Here is a 20,035-nt window from a genome sequence, read left to right as displayed (position 1 = left end):
TTGGCGCCAGTGTCCAGCAGTGGAGCCGCTGTCAGTGTGTGAATGTGTGTGTGCATGGGTGAATGGGACTATGACTGTAAAGCACTTTGGGCCTTCAAAAGAAGGTAGAAAGCGCTATATAAGTATACGCCATTTACCACAATGAGAAGGCCAGTTGGGACCATTTTGTGGAGTTTGGATGTCCTCCCTGTGCATGCAAGAGTTCTCTAGGTACTCCAAAAACATGCTTTATAGGTGAATTGTCTTTAAATTGCCCCTAAGTGTGAGAGTGTGGGTGTGTGTGCGATTATGTGACCCTGGAAGAGACTGAAGATATGTTTAGGGTGTATCTTGCCTTTACCCAATAGTCCCTGGTTTGGCTCCAGCAGCCCCATGACTCCAAAAAGGGATTAAATGGATAGATGGACCCCAAAATAATGAATTCAAACTTGCTGCTTACTTTCAATCCCTCCACGCCTATTGATCGGATATGCAACAACTTCTGCTCCTTACTACCTTTATTATTGCTACCTTATTTTAGCTTCTACATAAAAGCAAAAACATAAGTACTTTTTTTTTCATAGCTGGAAACAGAACAACTAAACTTTGAACATGACAAAAGGTCAAACAAAAGAGTGACAAAAGAGAGTACCTGACACCGTCTGTCAAAAGAGAGAACAATAACCCTTAAAAACACAATCTAACACAAACTTGGGAACAAAAAATAAATAAGACAGCATCAATCCTCACAAAAAAGAGCAACTCTAACACACATTCAAAGTGTAACAATTTCTACATTGAGGAAGGAGACACTTAATAGATTTTAGCACATTTTATTATTCAAGTATTTGTTTTTAATATAAAAAAGCATACAATAGATTACAACAACAACCTCTGTTGGTAGAGTTGTTGCCACATTTATTATCACAGCAGGTATTCATACTAAAAAACGTCAGGAAAAAAAAATATAAAGAAAATAATTTGGCTGCCGCAGCTGTTTTTTTCTAAGAAACTGCAAAAGTTCAGTCGGCAGCGGCTCTCTCTTATATGCCCGACGCTAATGACGACACATCTATCCCGTAACGGCCCCAGCGACAATGAAACTCGGACCTACACAGCGTGATACAGAAGTCTCTTGATGTGTGGAGGAGCTGATGAGCTGAAACAGCTGCTGATGTTCAGCAAAAACAACCCAGAGCAGCAGCTGCAGTAATGAGAAGATGTAGCTGAGACCCATAATTACCTCCAGCTTCAAAGTGGCAAAGTGGGAAAATGAGGAAATGCATAAAAAGTGCGTAAATATACATAACTTCTTTAGAGAGCGAGAAGGCAATGCGATGATAGCGTGTAAACAAAGTCATCAGAGAAAATTCAAAATAATTGCTGCGAGTCTCTCATGGAAAATTATCATCAAAGCATCATCTTGGCTTACTAGGGGTTGGATATTGATAGTACACAGCAGCTTTTTTAAAGACTTATTAAAGACAAATTGCGGAGAGAAGCAAGACATATCAGCCTGGTGGTCATATTTGCTTTCTGGCTCTCCTAAACTACAGATATTCTAATGCTTCACTTCTTACATTCTTCTCCTTTGGCTGGCTGGGGTCAGGGTGCTGGGTCAACAGCAGTGGAGCTTGTATCGACTCTTGCTCAAGGACACTTAAGCTGCCAAGAGGTCAGAGTGAGGGCTTAAATCAAGGCTGTCTGAGCGATATGCTGTCTTTGCCGGTTAGTTTGCACCAACTGGACTTGCTGCACAAACAAGAAGAAGAAACAGTCCTTGCAATGACGTTATATTGAAGTATGCATCAAGTATTCAAGCCTTAAAATTCAATTAACAATCAGGAGGTGCAATCAGCAGAAACATGAATGTTAACAAATACACCTGCAATGGCATGGAGGCTTGTGATGAGCCCCTCAGCATTCACCAATTATTCATTGTAATATATTAAAACAGACAAAATGACAAAACAAAAAAATGAATAAATTAGAAAGGCTTTTCTCCTCCCTCGGTCTTCTAACATCTGAGGTGCTTTTTGCTGGACATGTCATTCCAAATCCGGTGCATCTCCTCCGGTGAGATTTGGTGGACGGTGATAACCCTCCTGTATCTGCAGAGACTGTATGCCATTTTCCAGTGATTGAAACCACTGTTCTGATAAGGGTGTATACCCAGTTTGCGCAAACACAACCCCACATAGACATCCTCAAGGTGCAACAGTCTTGTGTGCAATGACGTCTTGTAGATTAGTTCAGCTATATCTGCTGAGAACACATAGCCAGTGCCTGAGCAGAACGGTGGGTATTTACTGTCTGGATACACGTCTCTGGGCATGTACCACTTGCTGCGCATATCTCTGATTGGACCGCCGTTTATTACATAACCAGTAAAGTATCTCCTTCTTGGTTTTGTGGTTGGCTTTAGAAGTTTGTATATCAGGTTGTCCATGTTGACAAAGATGTCGCTGTCCGTCTTCATCACATACTGCGCCTTTGGGCAGAAAGTAGCCACCCAACGCATGCCCATCATGGTTTTCAGGGTGAGATTGTGGTAGGAATCAATAAAGTTCTCCACCACAATATCATGAAAGATCTGACTTTCTTGCTCCACCATCTGGTTCAGCACATCATCTGAGTTCCAGCCCAGAAGGAAGATGGTAAGGATGTGGATTTGAGTGAAGGTGCTCTCATCCCCCCATGTCTCCCGGATGGCCTGCCGGGCATCGAACTCCTTGTGATTGGTGCTGATGAGGATAACCAGAAAAGGGGTGATGCTTTCGCACTTCTTGGGCTCGTTGATTACAAATTCGAAGGCGTGTGGGTTGAGCGAGCGGGTGCGGATGTTGGTGAAGGTGGTGTTTTTGTGAGATTTCACCGTCTTTCTTATAGGTATAGACATTTGGCTCACGTAGGTGGATGTTGGGCGGGTGATACTTAAGTACCACAGAGCGCTTGCCCAGCAGACCACTGTCAACAGGTAAAGGCACGACACTTTCGAGGGCATTATGCTGCTCTCAGGTGTAGTTTGATGAGCTGGATCTTATAAGGCTTTCTTTCCATTAGTGATTCTCCACACGGTGAGGCAGCATGAAGCTGCTCCAGCGTGCAGTTTGACATTAATTGTCAATAATGGATTATTTTTCAGAGAAGGAGACAATGTTTGTTTTTTAATGCAAAGCACTTTATAACTGAACGGACATCAAGTTCCTCCTGGAAATACTGCCGCATCCCCATTTACATCTGAAAGACACAGAGCAACAGAGAAACAGTACATCAATATAAAATATACATATGGCCCTAAAAATATATTTCTGAATAAGTCATAAGCTTTTCTTTTAAATTCCGCAAACTTAGTAGAAGCAATTCAAACGGGGAAACATCAGAATTTGCTGTCAGCAAAAAGATCTAAGAAATAGGAAAATGTTAGAATTTCCTGTATTAATGCATTTTATATAAGAAATGCCAAGAAATAAGAAAGGCATACACTTAAAAGGTCACGACAGATCAATCTTTCAGAAATGCCAATGTGTTTTGGATATTTGACACATTGGCATCATCTGTCCTACTTTATATTAAACTTACTACATCAAAACTTTACCAACTGGGATATAGTACTACATAAAAAACAAAAAGGAAAACCTCAAACATTGCAAGCTGCTGTGTTTATGTAAAATAAATAATAAAACGATTTTAATTCAAGGGGCAAAATTTACACTTTCTGTTTGAGGCCTCTTTGAAATGAACAAATGAACAAAAACTGGAGCCACGCCAGTTTATCAAGTAACCTCTAGGTGGCATTACTACACGAGAAAATCAAGTTGAATTCGCACCAATGTAGAATGGCACAACTTTACAACACAAATAACTAAAATACTAATGTTTACAGTTCACTTTCAAATAAAATGGGGATACCATATTTTCAACAGTATAGGGTGCACCAGATAATAAGGCGCACAGCCAACGAATAATCAGAGCATTTTAGTTCAAATTTTTGAACTAAAGGAAGCATTCAGCGAGTCAAAAGAGTCATGGACAAGTCTGTATGTCAGTTAGACTTTATTCACAATTATTCACAATAACTCTAGAATTTGCTTGAAACACGCTACGTTAGCCGAGTTAGAAGCTTTAGGCATGTTAGTGTATTTACAATACCTGTATCTCCCAACCATCACAATAAAACCCAATGTTTGTTTGGAACGCTTAAAAAAACAGACTGACATTTTGACAGAGCACTGTGTACCTCTCAAAATCGCTTGAGCTTCAGTAAGCACAACCTGAATTAATCCTTATATAAAGAAATCCACATAATAGTGTGCTCCAGATTATAAGGCGCACTGTTATTAAAATAAGAAAATAATTTTAAAAAAACTAAGGCTTTTAAGCATGCGTAATAGTTCAGAGAATACAGTAATTGAAATCCATAAAACCTGTACTGTGGTTCTCTCTTTTTCTGAATTTCAGTTTATTTTATTTACTTGGGATAAAACCTGCTTTCACAAGAACAGGCAGATGGCTGGATCGAAATGCAGCAGGTTTATTAGCTCAGCTAAAAGTCCACAAAGCTAAATCAGGGTCAGGCAGGCAGGGGTCAATAATGAGCACGAGAGCATCAACGGAGAAATAGGAGTAGTCAGGATCCAGCCGAGATTCAGGGCAGGCGGCAGGCAAACACAGTCAGAAACTGGGTTAGGATGTAATGCCCAGTAAAGAAGGAAGAATGGCACAAATAAAACTTCATACTGAGTCAGGTGTGTGGCAACCAGGAAGTACACACTGGGGTTGCTGGGAGGTGATCTGCATTCTGTACTCTGGAGACAGTGACCAAAGGTGGAGACAGATTCTGACTTCTAATAGTTGCATTCAAATGTGAGTGTGATCTTTTGATTGACAAATGATTGTCCTCTGCATTGCAAAGATCAAACAGGGTGTGTCTGTCACTTCTGCCTCTTTTAAAGAAAGGTTGTGGCATCATAACCAGCCAAGATGGCATTCATTCAAGCTGAAAACTGGCGTTGACCCCGCCTTGTCCAAGAACTTTGAAGACTCTAGTTCTGTTGTAAGATGCACCATATTTTTGGTCAGTTTTCTCTTGTCTCGCTGTGCTTTTCTGGAGGTGGCTGAGCACCTATGCCATATTTTAAGCTGTGCATCATGTCTCAGAGCTTTAGAAGCTCACAGTCACTTTGATGATGCACTTACAGCACTGTCTCTACAATGCCTGTGAAAAATCTATATACCTTTTTCAAAACCCGAGAGCAGCAGAAGCCAGTCTGGCAAATAAAATGTAGCCACAATGACATGCTGTAATTTGTATTCCATTTTACAACTGAGTGCAATTACCTTCAGTCTGTTCTCTCACACAAAAGGACTCTGTTAGCCCAAAAGACATAGGATTTCCAACAAAGACACACAAACATCCTTTGAAAAAAAAAAAGATATATTTTTTGTAAAATAAAACACTTTGCTGTTGCTTCTGTTTGTCCAACTCATGATGAGAAACAGCTTTTTTGATGTAGAACTTTTTCAAATGACACTTTCAGCAAAGATATTTGCAATTCTTTTTCCAGACATCAAATTTTCTGATAACATTTTTTAGATGTGGAAGAACAAAAAGAGAAAAGCATAAAACGTTGCTTAACCTGTTCACAATATTTACACTGGTGTCACTTTTTTAAGTCGCAGAAAAACCAGACAAGAAAAGAATGAACTTGTGATTTTGATGTGTTTTTATATTTCCCACCAAACATGGCAACAGTGACCCCCCTACTTTCCTGCTCTCAGTTCTTTCTTGCCATGTTGAGCCATAATATTTATGAGACAGCACAGAGAAGATGTTGATGTGACAGCTAATTTTACTGCCGGTGAGTAACACATTACCCCAGGTGGTCTTTCTAAGCTTGTGTTAGTCTCCTCTATGCCTTCAAACTACTAAATCCAAATGAGACTGCCAATTTTGTCAGTAGCTCTGGTGCTGAAGGAATAGAAGTTTAATACTTGGGGATGTCAAAAACTGATAGGCACTGACTGAACGCAGGAAGTAGGATGTGTAAGCAAAACTGAAGTGATATTGAATTATTCATGTTTTGATTCTACACTGACCCGCAGTGACGAGTGTGCCGACAAACCACAGCAGGCAGGCTGACAGCTTTCACCTGAGGAAATGGGTTGAATTTTTGCTGTCACACATGGAATGATGAACGGCTACCCTGTTATGATAATGACAGTTATAATGATTGTCATTATTTTGATGTCTGAAGACGAAATGAAGTGATAAAAATGAAACTGCCAGCCAGTACGTCAGGTGGAATTTAATAAACGTCAAATTTAAAAATATAAGAGAAAAGTCATTATTGTTAGATACACCCACATGAAGCTGACATGGGGGGCTGGTATTAATTGATTTTATTTTGTTACAAGAGTTGCAATTATAAAACGTACGTATAGACCATCAAAAAATCAACAAATTATTAGTATTTATACCATGGTTTGGGTGAATTCTCGTTTCTGATTGGCTGCAGAAAGAAGTTCTGGTCACATAGCTTAAATGTTCAATATCACTGCGCTGGCTTCTTTAAAACAAACTTTTGCTTCATTATCTGGACAAAAACTCACGGTAAGAATTAAACTTTCTCTCTCTGATGCTTTATTTAACCTATTGTGACGACCAGCATATATATTTCTTTCTTTTGCCGCTGCAGTCGAGGTCGGTGCCAGCTAACCGCGTTGTCATGTTAAATAGTAAAATGGCGTATACTTATATAGCGCCTTTCTTCCTAAAAGGACAAAGCACTTTACAGTCACGGACCCATTCACCCAGTCACACACACATTCACACACTGGTGTTACAGTGAGAACGCTTTGCACCACATAACAAATAGTCTAAATAGTAATAGTAAAAAAACAACATAAACTAAGTACTAAGAACTGAATATTTATTTATTTTGTAAGTGAGCATGGTATAAGTGGGGTAATGGCCTTTGAAGTGTGCATTATCAGAAATGAACGCACTTCGCAGAAGTGCATAAATGACCCGGAACTGTCCTCCGCTTCGGGTTGAACGTTTCAGGCTTCCACGACTTGTGTTAATTTCTTATAAATCACACTTCGTCGACCATTATCCCTTACAAATACCACACCTAAAAAATACGTTACGATCACACAGGCCAAATGTTTTATATCGCTGTGCTGGCTTAAAAACCATTTGGTTTCCAATTATTCACATAAAAAAAACAGATAGTCATACCTTATTCCACAGTTTATCACAACAGCAAGACAGTAAAAAAGACAAGGGATTTTTATGGGGATTAACCCTGTTAATATCTGGGTACTTTGATCATTTTAAGGACTGCAATGCAGCAGAAGAGAAGAGGAGAAGAGGATCTAAGAAGAATGAGTTTGAGACACTAGCAGGAATTGAACTATTTACACTTTGTTTCTTTGAAACAAACTTTTGCCTCACCCTCTGGACAAAAGTGGACAGTAAGAGGTGAGCTTTCTCACTGAACTGATGCTAAATGGTGTACACTTATAAACACTGGCGCCAACCATCCATCAGAGGCAAGGTGGGGTTCAGTTTCTTGCCCAAGGACGCTTCGACATATGGGCGGGTAAGGCGGGAATCGAATCGGAGATCAGTCAAGGCCATGACAAAGTGTCACACCACGTGTCAAATTGTCTGCTTTTTGTGAAAAAGCGATTTAAACAAACAAAAAATAAAAACAAGATTGAAGAACTAAAAGTTGAACAAATACACATTTCTTCTGACCATGGGATAGGCGAAATAATGCCCTTCAAGGTGTCCATTATCAGAAATTAACGGACTGCACGTAGGATAGTTCAGGCTTCATGGCCACCTCGTCGGTCATTATTCCTCACATCAAGAGGGATTTAAAAAAAATATTGAAAACAAAAAAAATCCTGTCATAATTATAGAACTGATTATTACAGTGACACCTTGGGCCATTCAAAAAAATATATAAGGCACATTAGAAGCTACATTAATAGTCAGGAGTCTGACGCTGAATGCTCATGCCTGAAGTTTAGAACAAAGAGAAGAAAAACTCCATTTTGCTAGCAGAGCGTGGCGCTCAGTTTTGTCAGAACACGCATATCAGAGCATGTTCAATTGCCATTCTGTGGGGAAATGAAGTGACATGCTTCACAGTGAGGATAATGATAGGCTGATGGCAATTTAATAAATTTTTTTTGTCTTTTTTGGTTTATTTGGCCCCTCGAACTACCCACACTTTCTACTATGTATTGGGTACCCCTGATTTAATAGTTGTCTTAAGCAATGGTAATGAATGCAGCTGAAACTCATGTATCGGTAGGTTGTAACTTGCACTGCTCCTAATCAATTCATTGATAAAAGTTGTGATTGTCACAGTTATTCACTCAAAGCTGTCTCTAATGTTCAAAATCTCTGACTCATGGTGCTATGACCTCATACCTTCTCTATGAGTGATTGTGTATTCATTTGTGATGCATTATACTTTTGCAAATTGTACATATTGTGTTCCTCTGGTCATTTTGAAAACTGTGATGCTGCAATGTGGAAATTATACTTACTTGCTTAGCCACAGAAAATATCCAGACATAACATTTACAGGTTTGAAAAAATCTTTCATGAGAGATGCAAAGAAAATGAACAAACACCTCTCAGTTAAGGTGGCTCTCACAAAGCCCAGATGTTTAAAGCTAGGCAGTGTGTTTTAAATACATTAATACTTAATGCAGCTTTTAAATGCTGTAGAGTCTGTTTTGTTAGAAGAAGTCTATTTCTAGAAGTCTATTTCTTAGAAGCAACACTTATGTCTACCAGTAAGTAATTTGTTGATACATAAAGATGTGTGGCTATTTGTAAAGGACATATGCAAACATCTTCAAAAGAGGAGAAAATATACATACCGGTATATTATTACACAAATATATAGAGTTCTGGATTATCTGGATTTCTCCTATGGGAGATGTTGATATTTTTGACTTAGGTTCAGACTCTTAATCCTTTAGGTAATTTTGTTGTAGTTCATCCGACGTTTTATTTTTATTTCTCGATTCCATCCCGTGTTCTGTATTTAGCCGATTTTTTACTGCTCACACCTTTGTTTTGTTTACTAACTCAGCTCTGTTCAGTTTCTATTTGACACTTCGTCTGATTTAAAATAATCCTCTCTAGTTATCAATAGAAAAAAAAATACAGTAATCTTCTGACAAATTTTTGGAAAACTGTTTAGTCATAACTGATGTTACAGGGTCATTGAAGAGACAACTTTATGCTAAAAGAATCTGTCATATAAATCAGAAACAGTAGAGCAGTGCAATAGTATAAAGCTGAAATAAAATATAGGCTTTTTAGCTTTAGGTACCAGTAAACAGTTTTTCTTTTCAGTTTCTTTGATTTTCTTGACTTATTACTTTGAATTCCTCAAAGTGCTTGTGAAAGTCAATTTATAAACTCCAAAAAGAAAAAAAGGACATGTAGGAAAAGCAAAGTTCAGGCAGAAGAGTTTAGTCCTTATCTTTATGGAAACAATATCAGGTCTGCTGGCTGAGGCTTTTCAATAAATTATTTTAAGAACAATTCATACTTCAATTTAGAAAAGTGGCAATAACCAGCAACACAAAGACTTCTGGGCAATGTAGCCACAAGGAGGCCAGAGCCAGGGTCTCATTGTGCTTGTCCCAAGACCAGCTAAATACAGAGGGTCATGTCAGGAAGGGCAATCAACATAAAATCTTTGCCAAACCAAATATGCAAATCAGACCTATGATATCCATTTTATATTGGTAGAGGCCAACTTAACAACGACTGCTATCTGTTCAAAGAAGGAGAGGAGGAAGGCGGGTTCGTAGGAAGAGAGAGAAGACGAAGGTCATGAGTCTTCACAGTGACTGAAGACATGAAAGTAGCTGGTAATAGAGGAGAGGATGCAGAAGACAGGGTTAGATAGAGGAAGCTGATTCACCGTGGCGACCCCTAAAGGGAAAAGTCAAAAGAAAAAAAAGACAAAGACTTTTGGGGAATTTTTGATTAAATTGAGATAAAACAGGAGAAGCCTTAACATTTACACATTAAATGAGGAAAAGAATAGATATTCCATTTTTAATCTATAGTCCTTCTCCATAAGAGGGGCTCTGAGATATATAAATAGATTTTTCAATGTGGAGAAAGAAGGAAAAAAAAGAGTGTGCACCACTAACATGAAATACAGACAGAACAATTATCATCCATTAGTATAATTCTAAGAAAAACTGGTTTATCTCTGGAGGTGCCTGCTCCAACTTCAAAAGCTAAAATTAATCCTCTGTTTCATCTTAGCTTTGGAACAAAATTATGGTCTCAGAAGTTTTGTGCGAGTTTAAAATGTGGCAGCACATACTGCAAAAAAAAAAAAAAAAAGAGTAAAGCAACATTATGAGAGCTGGACCCAGTGCACACAAAACTTAATAGAAAGGCATGACATGGAGGAGTGTGAAGGGAGAACATAATTAGCCTAACAGAAACCCAATTTGAAATGATTTATTACATGGCAAGAGGTAAACTTGTATGAGAAGCATAGCACAAAGACAATCATTCATCAACACGTGACATTTCTTTCTCCCAGCTTCTGCACTGACTGTTTGGCGAACTGTTTTCTAAAAAGGGCTATTACATGCTTCTATGCACACAACAAAAAATGTTTTGATTCATGGCCCCATGACCTTCTGCAGACAGCTTTCTAAAGTGTTTTTTCAAAAACAGAGTCTTAGAGCTAAAAGATGGACTGACTGGTGCAAAAATGGGGTGTTACACCTGACCTTCACCAATTTTAATTGATTACCTTTGCTTTTAGCGAACACGTCGCGGTTTGAATATATCATGGCACATTGCTCTCATTGAACTCTAAAGATTAAAACGGCAGGGAAATACAAAATATAGCTATTTTGGATACCCAGTTTTGCTAAATTACTTATTTAATGATTTAATTATTGTGCTAAGCACCACACATGAGCCTTTTCATGTGCTGGATTTGGGAGGGTGGGGTAATTTGAGCAATTAGGTGATTCAACCCGAGGGCAGCCAAGGTTACACTATTTTTGTCACACACAATCCAGAGAATCTTGTAATACACTTTGGCCGGTAGAGAAAAAAGCTCACATTGATGAAAAGTTTTTTTTTGCGCTTAAAACTTTGGTTATTTTTTAGGAAAAAAATTAGATGTTTTAGTATTGCAAAAATTTTCAAGTTTTAAACTCGTTTTAGCTAAAGTATTCTACAAATTTCAAACTAACTTTTTCTCTTTAAATGTGAGTCAAAATCAGCCAAGACACTCCTTTCACACATCTGTACTAAACTATGTGAACTTTCTGGGGTTTTACCTTATCTAACAGAAGCAACAAAGGTTTAATAAAAAATTGCAGATATAAAATCTTTTTCTGCTCTGGAGACACTAATGGTTCCAGTTCCTACATCATCTGACAAAAAACAGTGCCTTTGAACATCATGGCATCAATTTATGAAGAAGGAGAACTAAAGTGTAAAAAGTGTTTTGGTGGACTTATAGTGGAGGGATTTTTCAGTCAGTGGATTCTGTTTGCAGCTCTTGTTTGACTGGTTCCATATATTTGTGATACTGCTTATCCAATTAACTGGGATAATGTACACAACGTGTCAAGATCAAGGCCCACCAGTTCCTATTTGTTTGCTATTATTATCCCGGCAATACCACCCACTGGCACTATATTTTAGTTATGTTAAATTGCAGAGGCCAAGAGATAAGTTACTCTGAAATCTGGCTATAATTTTGGTTCATACAGCGGTAAACATTACAAGGGGGTTTGTCATCATCCTCTCCCTTGCTCTCACCCATGGTAGAGAGAGAAATTAACATAACAGGATAAAATAACTAAGGGCAAAATAGAGTAGAACAGCTAAACACCAAAACAAATGAGCAAAAATCCACACTTAAACCCCAATTCGCCCAGACAGGCAAAGGGAATGGTATCCCGCTATGCCTTGCACTGCCAGATCTTGCAGCAGGCCAGATCCCAATGTGTCTGCAACCTTCACTACAGTATTGGCTACAAATCCCATCATGCAGTGCGTCAGCTGCGTTGACGAACGGCAGTTTTGTCAAACAGGGCGATTTCCTGCCCAATTGTGCGGGTGAGATTCTACATTTGTGGGCAAAAATAGCTTTGGGTGGGTGGATGTCATTTTGGTGGGTTTCAGTTTGGTTTGGTGATCCCTTGTTGAGCCTGGGTCCAAATGGAAGCCACGCCTTCATGCACCACAGCTGAAAATAATCACAAACAAACAAACACACAAAGATGCACAAGAACAAGGAGGTCCCACTCTGTTACAGAAACAAGATACGCAAACAACAACGAAGTCCCACTCTGATGGAAATACAGAACACACTGAACAAAAACAAATCCAAACAAAATATGGCCTCAGCTGTAACATGTTTATGAATGTATAGAAGATTTTGGGAGGATTTTTACTATTGGTGTTGCACAAAATTAGGAAAACACACATTTTTTGAGTAATTTCATGTGGTTAAGTTATTTGGTTTAGTTTATAATGTTGTAATAACAGCTAAAGAAATTATATTCACAATACCAGGTTTTAAAAGAAATAAATCACTCGGATACATTTCACAAAGACACAGGAACTCACACACCAAGAAGAAATGAACTTGATGCCAAAAAAATGATGCCAGGAGGCCAACTCTCATAAAACGACACAAGAGAAAAGAAAACTGACCTGACTTGATTAGTTTTTCCTGAAAAGCACAAATTTTATGTTTTTTTCCAGGCTTTGTTTGTTTTATTCTGCAGCATGTTCATATTTGTATAATTTTGACAGGATATGTTTTTATGGCGATCAAAATCTTTAGGTTTATTTTTTGAATAAAAAATTCAATAAGAGTAAAGAAATGTGAGTGTTTTTTTTTCTTTTAACGTTTATTTTAAACGTTAAATTGAATTGAATTTTGACATAATATATTATTTTGTAGAGCAAAATATTGAAAGTTATTTAAGGTTTAAGTTGAATTATTCTGGAATAATATTCCTGTTTTTAATTCATATTTACAATTAAAAAAAAGTTACGTTTTAAAAGTTTTAAAGCTTAAAAATGTTAGTTTTAGTGTGTTCAATACATGTTTATCCTGTTCAACCGCGACTTGAGGTGTGTTTTGGATTGAGTTGACACCCCTAAAGTAAAAGTACCTGATGTTCTCAGGTTTTTTTTTTTTTCACTGTGGCACAAAAGAGTGTATTATCTGCATTGTGACTGCATTTAAAGGCTCCAACACAGAAGTAAAATCTTTTTGTTGAAAATGTAAAAAGCTGTCAGACCAAATTTAAAATCCTGTTTTGCATTTGGATTTTAAGTTTTTCCCCAAAAACGACCACTAATGTGTAAAACTACTCCATATATTTGATATTTGTATTACAGATGATAATTACTTATATACTGATCAACTTTACATGAAGTTTATCTCTATTACATGTTTGTGTAAGCAACATTTAGAGAGAAAATTATTAACATCCAGATATTCTACTCTGTTGGCACATGGAAAATGATTTTGACTTTTTCAACAAATGTAAAACAGATAAAAATATATTAAAACAAAAAACACAAGTAACCCAAAGTACAAGACTGAATCTTCTGATTGAGCCATAAACCTTATTGCCAAAACAAATAAGTAATTTCAAAGTGAAAATCTGAAATGCCTTTAACCATGTAAAAGAATCAAAAGGGGTCACAGATAAAATATAATAAACTATAGTTATAGCATAGTTTAAAAAACACGTAATTTTACAAATACAACAGAACTCGTTTTGTTATAGACCTATCATCCCTTGTGCTATCCTATGAGGTCCAGATGACCCGATCCCTTGCACTTTTGACTTAGACCTATTAGCCTTAGTAGCAAAATGAAATTTTCCAACAAATTTTAGTTTAATGCATTTTCAGCTTTAATATAGGGACGGCCTTCCTCATCATTAACCACACAGTATGAACCACAGTGGCCTGGTAACATGAAATCCAATCCATCCAAACTTAATGGAACTTCATTACCAAGTGAAGAATAACAACCTTTTAACAACCAGAAAAAGAAAAAGTTAATGTAAAGATCGGTAAAAAAAAAAGGCTCAGCACCCTGACAGAAAAACAAACAGTGGTGCTGAATGCAACAAATGGGACGGAGCGGTCTGCACCAAAGCCCAAACCTGCATTATTGATGCCCTTTCGGGGCTCTCCTCTAAGCAAAGTCATGTATCAAATGCTCAAGATTCAGCTGACAAACTCCAGCTGTAGCGTCTTATTCTTTAGCAAAAAGATCAATGTTGGGGAACATTTTTTTTCAGTTTCAGTCGTGCTGTTCAATGTAAAAAGGTGATTTTTAATGTATGTCCATAACAACCAGAACTCAAATTTCTACACAAAAAAATCTGCCAATAATCCTATGTATGATACCTATATGCAGCGTAATATAACAGTAGGAAAATGGGTAACACTTTATATTAAGATTCCTTAACAAGCTTTGTTAACACATTAACAAGCATTATAAATGAATTTATAGGGTGTTAGTAAGACATTTATTAGTACAATAAGTCTAATAAGGTTTATTAAATTACTTAGTTAACACATTTACAAGCATTATTATTAGGATGTTTTCAAGATGTTAATGATGCATTTACTGATATTATAGGTGCCTAACAAATTTGTCAGTGTTAATAAGCTTAATAAGATTTATTAACAACCTTTGTTAACAAATTAAGAAGTATTATTATTGTTTGGGGTTCTACTAAGATATTTATTAGCATTATAGATGTCTCAAACAAGCTTAAGTGTTCATAGGCTTAATAAGTTTTATTAACTAACTTATTAACAAATTAATAGGCTTTATTAATGTGTCAGATGCTAGTAAGATATTTATTAGCATTATAGATGTCTTGCAAATACCTGAAAGTGTTAATAAGATTTATCAACATCTAAAGTCATGACCATTGTCTTCTAAATCCATATTACTAAAGTGCTTATAAGCTTTACAAATGTATTAATTAACTTTGTTAATAGTTTATTAATTGTTTTGCAGCACCTCATCTAAAGTGTGGACGTTTTTTACCACAAACAACCACAAAGCATAAAGATTGTAAAAAGAACTTTATGACATTAAAGCAGACTAAACATACACAAATCGTTCTGTAAAAGATATATATTAATTTAATTCAGACAAATAATTTTTTTTTAAAACATATATACTGGTGTTGGATGACTCTAGCATCATAGCTAATAAGGATAAAGTATTAGCATCTATCCTGAGTGAAACCTTCATTGCAAATCCCATCACCAGGAGACAATTCTTAGCATTCACTGCAACTGCATTCAACCACTGTTGCCTTGCTTCAAAGTCCACAAGAAAGTTGCACAAGCCAGTAATTTTTGAAGAACGAAGACAATAAACCTACAGGAGCCATGCTAAAGCTAACACGCTAACGACCGACCGGTATAGAATCAAAGATGGGCGGGGCTTTTTTCGTCACCCATGTTCCAAAGACTACCGCAAAAATAAAAAGCCCTTCTTAATGTCAGCAAAGAACATATCTTCAGGGGTACAAAAATTCAATTTTTGCCAATAGCAATTAAACACCTTCCTAATAATTCATTTGCAACCCCCCTTGAATACAATGATGACTAATTGCGCCGCTGACGTGAACATACGTTATTCCAGCATGCACAAAAAAGAAATTGATAGAAAGAAACTGGGATAAAGAAAGAAAAAACATTTACTGTTTAATTGAATAAAAAATATTAATTTATGCCAAAATTGTATTCATTTTTGTAAAATTGACGTGAAAAGCAGCTCAATGCATTCTAAGCGCGGCTGTATCTCCAGCTCACAGCTCCACCAGGGGATGCGTCAAATGGGGAGAGCAAATGTCAGCTAATGGGACTTTGACTTTTTTTGGTGAAGGTATTGCATGAGGATTAACCGTTGTAGCGGGTTAGTCCATTTTTGAAAGCTGGACGAATGCAGCAATAGCATTACTCATTGCTATTTTTATGCAAATTTACATCTTCCTCTTTTTCCTGTTTCTCCTTGGATTTTATCCGAACATTTTCTGTAATTCATTTTGCTTACCCCTTTGTTTTTGTTTACGCCTAAAGCAAATCACTTTCATTTATGTTTGACTGAAATGAAAGCAAGTAGGAGATTTGGGAAACTAAAGTGGACATTTGCATTTATTAGAAATGAAGGATATAATTCTAAAGGAGCTCTATGGTGAAGCCAAAGTATCGTCAGTTGCTGGGAAAATTGATATAGGTCCTCATATGAGCGATTAAAACCTCTCATTAATTATGAGAAATGCTCTCGACAACAGCGGTAAAAGCACTGAGAATTCTAAAGAACTACTACACAGAAAAGGAAAGCCTCAGATCATCAGCTTTAACAACATGCTAACATCACTTTAGGGAACGTTGAGACAGTTCCATAATATATATAGTATTTTGCCACGAATAATTTGCTTTTTTTTATAGTTTGGCCAAGGGTTCGACTTACACTTACAAGCAACTAATGTCGGATTTCTAAAAATAGGCCCATATATTCATTATTTTCCCACTAATAATGGGTTTTCCTTCAGTGGTAGTTTCCCGCTAACAATCACTAGAGGGCAGTGTAGGAGTCTGTTTTAGTATTTGCAACTGACAATTGGGCAGAAGAAGAAGTGCCATCCAAAACAATCCAACAAAACAAAGCAGATCGTTCTGGAGGGTATTCCAGAAAGCAGGTTATGCTAGTTCCCACGGTAAATTTGAGGCTAAGGAAGTTGATAACCTCAGCTTTCGGTTCCAGAATGGAGGTATGTTTCAGGTTATGTCAAGTTGCCATGGCAACTCTTGCTCTGAACATGACCTGGGGGGTATTCCAGGAAGCATGTTTAAACTAGCCTGACTTTAACCCTGAACTCTGGCTGAAATCCGCCTGAACTTGCTTACTCTGGGTATGTCGGTTCCAAAAGACCGGGTATGAGTTGGCGTAATTGCGCTCGACTTGGTAACCCTGGGTTAATGCACGTGCACAGCAGGTACATAAAGACATTCTCAATGGATCGCCGATTTCTGGAGTCACCATGGAAACGTGTGGAGAACCAAAGAGAGCGCTATACTTTAGTGAGACGGAGTCTGAGATTTTAATGACGGCGGAAAAAAATTACAAGTCCATCAAAAAAGTAACATGGCTGAAAAATAATTTAAACAATTTAGTTAAAGTAATTCAAACACAATAATTGTTTATACAACTCAAATTTACGTATTTATCTAACTAAATGTGACATTACTCCATTAATCTTTTTTCCATCTTAATTACTTATATTTCTTGAACTTTTATATGTCTAAGTTTGAGCCGGCAGATATGCTCATTTTTATAACAATAAAAATAACGGGAAAAAAATGCACGGAGTGCAAAAATTCATTAAAGAATTTTCCGTCACTGTCATAACATGTTTGGGTGGTAGGGGTGCTATATAAACTCATCATCCTCTCCCTTAGTCTCACTCATGGTGCAGAGACGTAAGCATAGTAGGACAAAATAGCTCGGCAAAACACGGTGAAACACAGTAAAACAGCTATACAACTAAACTTATTCGGTCAAAAACCCACACTTAAACCCAAATCCGTCCAGACAGGCAAAGGGAATGGTATCCCAGAATCCCTTGCGGGGCCGATCTAACGTCAGCACCAAAGTTACACCTACTTAATTGAATTAATTCGAACGAAAGGAAAATAATTGTCTGAAAACTATGTTATTTTTAAGGTGACCAAACAAAAAAAAATGATTTATCTTAACTGAAGCAAATAATTAAGTTAGATCAAAGTAAAAAAGTTTATCTTTCCAACATCCATATGTGCTCTTATCACCCTCTCATGGTGGAAAAAGTATTATCTGAGCTTTTTCATCCACTAAGTCATCTTTAAATGGACACGCCATGCTGCTTCACCTCTCTGAAAACAAACTAAGCTTCAACTAAACCTGCTCCAGACCAGGTTATGTTCAGAGCATGAGTTGCCATGGTAACTTGACCTACCCTGAAACATACCTCCATTTCTGGAACCAAAAGCTGAGGTTATCAACTTCCTTAGCCTCAAACTTATCGTGGGAGCTAGCATAACCTGCTTTCTGGAATACCCCCCAGGTCTGGAGCAGGTTTAGTTGATGGTTAGTTTGTTTTCAGAGAGGTGAAGCAGCATGACGTATCCATTTGAAGATGATTTAGTGCATGAAGAAGCTCAGATAATACTTTTTCCACCGTGAGAGGGTGATAAGACCACACATGGATGTTGGAAAAATTAACTTTTTTACATTTTTGATCTAACTTAATTATTTGCTTCAGTTAAGATCATTAAAAATCTTTTTTTTCTAAGTCAGTTTAAAAATAACACGTAGTTTTCAGACAGTTATTTTACTTTCATTCAAATTAATTCAATTAAGTAGGCGTAACTTTGGTGCTGCTGTTAGATTGGCACCGCAAGGGATTGTGGGATACCATTCCCTTTGCCTGTCTGGACGGATTTGGGCTTAAGTCTGGGTTTTTGATCAAATGTGTTTAGTTGTTTAGCTGTTTTACTGTGTTTTGCAGAGTTATTTCCTACTTTGCTTTAGTCTCTGCACCATGAGGGAGAGGGAGGGAGAGGATGATGAGTTTATATGGCAGCCCTACAGTCATATACTGTAATGACAATGTTGGAAAATACCTAAAAGAATTTATGTACTTTGTGTGTATTATTCCGTTCTTTATATTGTCATACAAATGAGTATGTCTGTCAAACTTAGACATATGAGAGTTCAAGAATTATAATGTATTAAGATGGGAAAAATATTAACTGAATTGGAGCAATATCACATTTAGTTAGGTAAATATGTAAATTTGAGTTGTATAAACAATTATTGAGTTTTATAGACGTAATAAATTAGGTCGAATAAATTTAACTCAATTACTTGTGCGTCAGGAAGGGCATCCGGCGTAAAAACATTGCCAAGTTAACCATGCGACTCATCCTCGTGGGAGGGTTGTTTCGCTGTGGGGACCCCTGATGGAAGAAGCTGAAAGTGAAAGAAGACTTGTTACCAATAGAAGTAATTTATTTAAGGATGAAAAAATTGGATAAGTTATATATATATATATAAATACATAAATATATATATATATATATACATACATATATATATGTGTCACAAGGAAAATGGAAATATGATCAGAAACTTGTGCGTTTACTTTGTCTGTTCTTCTACTACAAGCAGAAACTTTCTTTTGCTGATGCAGCCGTGTTACTTTTTTGATGGACGTATAACCTTCATACGCCGTCATTAATCTCCGACTCCGTCTCACTGAAGGATAGCGCTCTCTTCTTTTCACCACGCGTTTCCATGGTGACTCCGGAAATCGGCGATCCATTGAGAATGTCTTTATGTACCTGCTGTGCACGCCCATTAACCCAGGGTTACCAAGTCGAGCGTAATTACACTAACTCATATCCGGTCTTTTGGAACCGACATACCCAGAGTAAACAAGTTCAGGTGGATTTCAGCCAGAGTTTAGGCTTAAAGTCAGGCTATTTTAAACATGCTTCTTGGAATACCCCTCTGGGGGGTATTCAAAAAAGCAGGTTATGTGAGTTACTACGCTAAGTTTGAGGGTTAAGGAAGGTATGGATAAGGGTATTTCAAGTTGCCAACTCATGCTCTGAACTTAACCTGGTCTGGAGCAGGTTTAGTTCAAAGTTAGTTTGTTTTCAGAGAGGTGAAGCAGCATGGCGTGTCCATTTGAAGATGATTTAGTGGATGAAGAAGCACAGATAATATTTTTTCCACCATGAGAGGGTGATAAGACCACGTATGGATGTTGGAAAGATAACCTTTTTGACATTGATATAACTTAATTATTTGCTTCAGTTAAGATGAATATTTTTTTTTGGTTCAGTGAACTCAAAATAACATTTAGTTATCAGACAAAGTTATTTTACTTTATACTTTAAAACTTTGGTGCTGCTGTTAGATTGGCC

General features: G+C 37.2%; 1 protein-coding gene across 1 annotated transcript in view; it reads right to left on the bottom strand.

Moving 5' to 3' along the window:
- Window positions 1–796: 796 nt before the first annotated feature.
- The window catches only part of b3galt1b (UDP-Gal:betaGlcNAc beta 1,3-galactosyltransferase, polypeptide 1b), a 51,571-nt gene continuing 32,332 nt past the window's right edge, over window positions 797–20,035 (bottom strand). The window contains exon 2 of the mRNA XM_004081738.5: window positions 797–3,219. Coding sequence (XP_004081786.1) covers window positions 1,997–2,983 — 987 coding nt within the window. The 5' untranslated portion in view covers window positions 2,984–3,219 and the 3' untranslated portion in view covers window positions 797–1,996. The remainder of the gene's footprint in view (window positions 3,220–20,035) is intronic.

The sequence above is a fragment of the Oryzias latipes genome, chromosome 21 (assembly GCF_053564925.1).
Source record: "Oryzias latipes strain Hd-rR chromosome 21, Olatipes_Hd-rR_3.1".
Taxonomy (NCBI): Eukaryota; Metazoa; Chordata; class Actinopteri; order Beloniformes; family Adrianichthyidae; genus Oryzias; species Oryzias latipes.
Note: the sequence above shows the minus strand (reverse complement) of the source record. Positions and strands in the feature narration are given on the sequence as shown.